General features: G+C 35.8%; 1 protein-coding gene across 3 annotated transcripts in view; it reads left to right on the top strand.

Annotated features, from left to right (window-relative positions):
• Nucleotides 1-456: 456 nt before the first annotated feature.
• Nucleotides 457-6,000, top strand: part of LOC117399764 (sodium/potassium-transporting ATPase subunit beta-1-interacting protein 3) — a 154,449-nt gene continuing 148,905 nt past the window's right edge. For all 3 annotated transcript variants that reach the window (XM_059022266.1, XM_059022265.1, XM_059022267.1), the window contains exon 1: nt 457-903. In XM_059022266.1, the coding sequence (XP_058878249.1) occupies nt 850-903 (54 nt within the window). In that variant the 5' untranslated portion in view covers nt 457-849. The remainder of the gene's footprint in view (nt 904-6,000) is intronic.

Genomic DNA, 6,000 nt, shown 5'->3' with positions numbered 1-6,000 from the left:
TGATTACAAAAAGGAATTAAGTACTCTGTGTACATCATTTCTTGTCAGAGAGGACTTGTTTATATATTAATGACAGTCCTATTTCTAGCCAGGTACAATATGCCATTCCTTTCTGGTTGTAATAATAAACGCCTCATCCAGGTAAAACTGCACATATACATAATATTTAAAAAAATGTTGCCATACAACTATGCTACACAATACAGTACTTTAAATATACTATTTGTTTTGGGTTTATAAAATGTATTTATTTTATTCTGAAGTTGCAAAATTATGTGATTTGTGTATATCTATCTATCTATCTATCTATCTATTTTACAAATTCTTCATTATACTGGGTTGAAATAATACATCGGCTAATTCCGACTATTCTTTATATTGTCAGCGGGAGCTTTGATTGGGGGTTAAAAAGTCACTCCCACCCAAACCGTCAACCGTGCTTTCATGAATATCATCAAACCCTTGCTATTCCAGTTTCTATTCGGAGACACAGACTACCCATTAACCAAATCCAAGCACAATACAATTGAGTCTGGAGCAGCAACTAGATCACGCCGAGACTTGATCTGAGAACCTTCACACAAAACAACCACAACAGGACATGCACAAGGAGAAACACGGGGTCCGCTTGAACATTGGGTTTCAGTAACGTTTGCAATTTATTCACAAAAACAAACGCAAAACAACAACAACAACAACTATATGTACATGGAGCGTCTCGTGTCTTTATTTATGTGATTCATTTATTATTCCGATTACAGAGCTGAATTCACAAGAAAGGGACAGCACGTCTCCCAGGTTGGACTATTTTTATATTGAAAGACTTCCAGTTTTTATTTGCTGATCAAAATGGGTTGTTGCACAGGACGATGCACGTTGATATTTCTTTGCACTTTGCAGCTGGTGAGTAGAACGCCTTTGTTTGATTATATTGATTGTTACATGTGTAAAATAAACAAGCAAAGAAGTCTGTCTTGTAAAGACCGTACACCCATTATTCAGGAAAGGGGTTTATTTCTCTGTTAAAGCGGTATGGTTTTGTTCTGAGTTGAGGATGTTAAAACATACATAGATTACATAAAATGGATAAAATCCAATGTTTGAAAAAAAAAAAATAATTATGGTATTTGCATTTATGAAGTATAACATAGTGTTTCGGCAGGTACATTTTGTAAAAGATTTTGTAACAGTATTTGAAAAGATCGTTTAGCATAGAATAATACTACAATATTGTACAGTCAAAAATGTATATTATACATTACATTGATTATTTCATGTTATTGTTTTTTGTATCTATCTATCTATATCTATCTATCTATCTATCTATCTATATATATATATATATATATATATATATATATATATATATATATATATATATATATATATAGCTATAGTAGCGATCTCAGTTAATGCAGGCAGGTGCATCACACAGGGCAAGGCAATCCACACACAGGCAGAGGGCAGCTGTGAACCCGGGACCTCTCATAATAAAGGAAGCATACCGCTGTACAAAAGAGCCGGCTTCCTTGCAAGGAGCTTATATCCCAGCCCTGCTGCTGCCATCCCCAGTGCACGCTACACTCTCCCCTGCCAGCCTCAAGTCCACCCTGGACACTCACCAGGCTACAGTCCGATGAGTGCGTGCCTGGGTACCTGCATCCCACTGCTGACACCAATGTAGCAATCTCAGTTAACGCAGGCAGGCGCATCACACAGGGCGAGGCAATCCACACACACACACACACACACACACACACACACACACATATGTATATATAGTAGCGTGCACAGGGGAAGGCAGCAGCAGGGCTGGTAGGTGACGTAATCACACACAAAGACATAAGCCCGATATACACTACTTGCAAAGGAGCAGGCTCTTTTGTACAACAGTGTCTGCGCTATGCTTTAGTGCGAGAGGTCCCGGGTTCATACCCACCCTCCGCCCATGTGTGATGTGCCTGCCTCCATTAACCGAGATCGCTACAATATATATATATACTGTATATATAAAAATATTAACAAACCCATTCCTGTTAATACCACAAATTTCAAGTTTCTATGTAATGTGTCAGGCACAAAAGAAACCTCCCTGTTGATGTACCATTTGCAAATCATTGTAATTGAAAAAAAAGACAAAACACATTTCATGTACTTAAAACGCTTTAGTTTGTTGGTTCCCAAGAAACCGAAATTTGAAAGCTTTGGAAAATAGCTGTGCTGTTGCTTTAACATCATGTTTAACCACCTTGCATCTGAAAGAGTGTAGCCGACCACGCACAGAGAAGCCCTTCTGTTCCCAGAAATAAAATGAAGAATGTATAACTGTAAGTTATATATGTTGTCTTACACTGTACTGTAGTACCAATATTAAACTTTATTATTTTTGTTCATGCTGTAAACATCGATAGTGTATAAGGTAATATCCAGCTTAATTCGAGGTAACCCTTTTTAAGATAGATAGATAGATAGATATGCCAGTGCTGTGATATAAAGCTGATGCATAGCTATAGGATATCTGATGTAAAGCTACATGATGTATAGCTTTAGATATGGATACTTAATATGCATAACTCATAATCTCATTTAAACAATTGGGGAGGACTGGTGAGAATACCTCACTGCCACAGTAGTGTTTGAAATGAAAACCTTCATTCAGAAGTAATAGCAGAGATTTCATTTCATTTAAAAAACATGGGTGGGGGGTTTGGTGCAGGTTACAAAGTTTGTATATTTTTTTATATTTATTTTTGTGGGGGGGGGGCACTTTGATTTAGTACATACTGTAAGGACATACTGAAACCCACCACCCAATTCTGTCTTTAACAACAATAATGCATCTTGATAAAAGGAAACTATAATGCAACATTTCAGTCCTATAATTGTGTGAATAGAAAAAGACCTTTGCATAAGAGACTGATAAGTGATTATTTTTCTTCTTAATTCAATAAAATGCTTGGTCTAAGTTTGCGTGTGTGCGCGTGTGTGCGTGTGTGCGCGCGTGTGCGCGCGTGTGTGTGGTGCAGCATTTAGAACCTCTTGTAATTCCACCTATCAAATAATACAAAATAATCAAAAGTTTCCTATTTTATTGTCATACCAGGCACATTCAAGGGCAGATCTACTCTTTTTTGTCATCTACCTAATAAGGTAGAATTAACAGCCATTATTTTTAATTTATTGGAGGGGACAGGCTGTCATCCGAGTAAGTTCCCCAAATGCATGTATTAAAACAGGCATCTCTGTATGTTCCGCCTGCTGCCATGCAGAGGCAGTGTTCTGCGTATAGATTATAGTACTGTATCACTGTGCTCTGAACTGAGACACAATTTATGGATTGTTGTTCGTTTAGATATCAGCAATACAAGGCATATAGTCTTACGGTAGTAGATATGAAATCACAAGCTTTACAAAAAATACCTTGTGATTATAAATACATTTTAAACAAACAAAAATAGTTACCATGCCATCAAAATAGTACAAATATATAGTATTTCCAAGGTTTGTTTTAAAATACATGCTCCCTTGAGATAGATATGTTATCCATGCCAACATATTGGGAAACCTCTACAATAACATTAATAGGTTATATATTTACTGTATACATTTAGGGAAGTAAAGTGTTCTTTTCAGTGTTGTTATGAGTCTTGGAGTCTGGGTGGGGATTACAGACTCAAATTCTGTACATTATAGTGGCCAATTTGGCATGTGAACAACATTAATAATGTGAACTTCCTGAGGATTTATGTGTTCATGCTTTTGATAAATATTACCATAAATAAAACAAAGCATGACTATTGAAAAGAGAAGGATTGGTTTCAGTTACCTGGATTCAGACCTTTTTAAAGGTGTGAAAGCAAGTCATAAGACATCTTCCTTCAAACCTGTGGTGAGCATACTTACCCACCTGTACATGAGAGATGTGCTTTGCTTCCATTACCTTATCAGTTAAATCAATGCCATGTGTTTTTTGTTTGTTTGTTTGTTTGTTTGTTTTTTTGTTTTAAACTAGATTAATTTAACAATTAACTTTCTTTGGTTTGAAGGGTGAATTAATCAAGTGTTCTTAATATGAGAGAAAGCCTGCTTTAATGGATATGGTTGAATGGAAGCGAAAATTGTTTTTATTATTATTATTCTTGTGACATCTGGGGTACTGAATTAATTCTGAGGAATTCCAGTTGTATTAACTAATATAATATAGTTTGTTGAGTATTTGACCTACCAGAGCACTTGAAAAAAGAGTAGCAATTAAAATACATTATTTTAAGTGCTAGGAGTGTGATATGGTTAACAGAAGCTCAGAAAAACAAATGGAATTGCATTAGATTATTGTGGTTTGATTAAATGCTCTTAAGCAGGAATTTGAAAATGAATTTGCGGTGGTTGTTGTTCGTAGTGTCAAAAGACGGCAAGTTGCCATTCCTCTCCCTCATACACATTGTGATCCTTTAAAAGGCTATATTCCATGCTATTACTCATTTATCTCTGTAACTGTCTGTATCTAATCCTTTCAGTCTGACACTGCACAAACTGGTTCTTTTAAACCCCTTTAACTAATGTAAGCCATCACTTACTGTATCTTGGTGTGTGGATGAAGGTTCTGTAGATTAATAACATTAATGTTGTTTTATATTATCATCTATCCACAATTGTGGGATGTTTACACTCAGTGCTGCAATGGTGTAATGTAGCATTCATGAAAAGAATGGAATACAATACAGATTAAATCAGTTAGGGTACTAGTCAATTGCACTGCCATGGAAGGTTTAATACAGTAACTCTCCTAAAGAGGTTTACTAAATACAGTCACAGGCTAAAGTATTGGCACCTTCCACTTAATATAAGATCATTCAAGAAAACATTTTAATTACAAGCATTTAGTGAAAATTAGCCACTAATTAATATGACAAAGACCAAAATACACAATCCTTACAAACAATCCTTATAAAATAGTAAAAGCATTTAAGCAATTTCAAAAGTACTGGCACTCCTGCTTTAGTATTTTGTGTGTACTTCTTTTGCTTTTATTATGGCTTTCAGATGTGTATGATAATTCCTAACCAGTATGTTACATCTTGTTGGTGAATCTGGGCCCATTCTGTCTTGCATATTTCCTTCAGTTTAGCAGATTGGAAACACAATGCTTGGTTACAGCCTTTTCCAGATCAGTCCAAAGCATTTATATTGCATTGAAATCTGATGATTGCGAAGACCATTCCTTTTATTTTCATTTTCTTCAAAAACTCCAGTTGACTTAGCCGTATGTTTTTGGTCATTGTCGTGTTAGAAGATAAACTGCCTGTCAGCCTACGAGCAAATGGTATCACACTACTTTGTAGAATCTTTTGATACATGGCTGCTGCATTCATTCATCTTTAATCACATGAATGTCTTCAGTCCCTGAACTGCTAAAACACCCCTGTATCATGATCGAACCACTTCCATGCTTAACTGTCGGTACAAGGTTTTCTTCATTGAAGGCTTTCCGCTTTTTCCCCCAAACATACTGTGGTCAATGTTTGGGGGAGTATTTTGTTGAAGAATGTTTCCGATTCCCATTCATATTTCTTGGCTTATTTAAGATGGTTTGTTTAACGAATTATCGTTAAAAGTGGTTTGCAGGGAGGTCTATGTGTATACAACTCTTCTGTGTTCTGTTCTTTGTACAGTTCTTTCATGCACAATTTTGCCTGGTGCTTCTAAATCTTTCTTTAAGTCCTCAGCTTTTAATCTCGCTGCTTGGATGATTCTCCTACCTGCTGTGCCTGCAATTTTCTTTGGATGTCCACTTCTTTCAAGCGTTTCAGTTTAATTTGTTCTTTGGTACTTCTTGATTATTACTGATTGAGGATTTTGAAATTCCTTATTTTTTTATACTGTTCTGTAGCTATTTGCTTTGTTGTAGTTTGCTATAAGTGTGTTTCTCAAATGAGAATACAGCTTAGTTGCTGTGTAATGGTTTTCAATCAATGAATATATTTTAAAATGTGTTTTATT

This window comes from Acipenser ruthenus, chromosome 4 (assembly GCF_902713425.1).
Source record: "Acipenser ruthenus chromosome 4, fAciRut3.2 maternal haplotype, whole genome shotgun sequence".
NCBI classification, from domain to species: domain Eukaryota; kingdom Metazoa; phylum Chordata; class Actinopteri; order Acipenseriformes; family Acipenseridae; genus Acipenser; species Acipenser ruthenus.
This window is presented reverse-complemented; position numbering and strand designations above follow the sequence as displayed.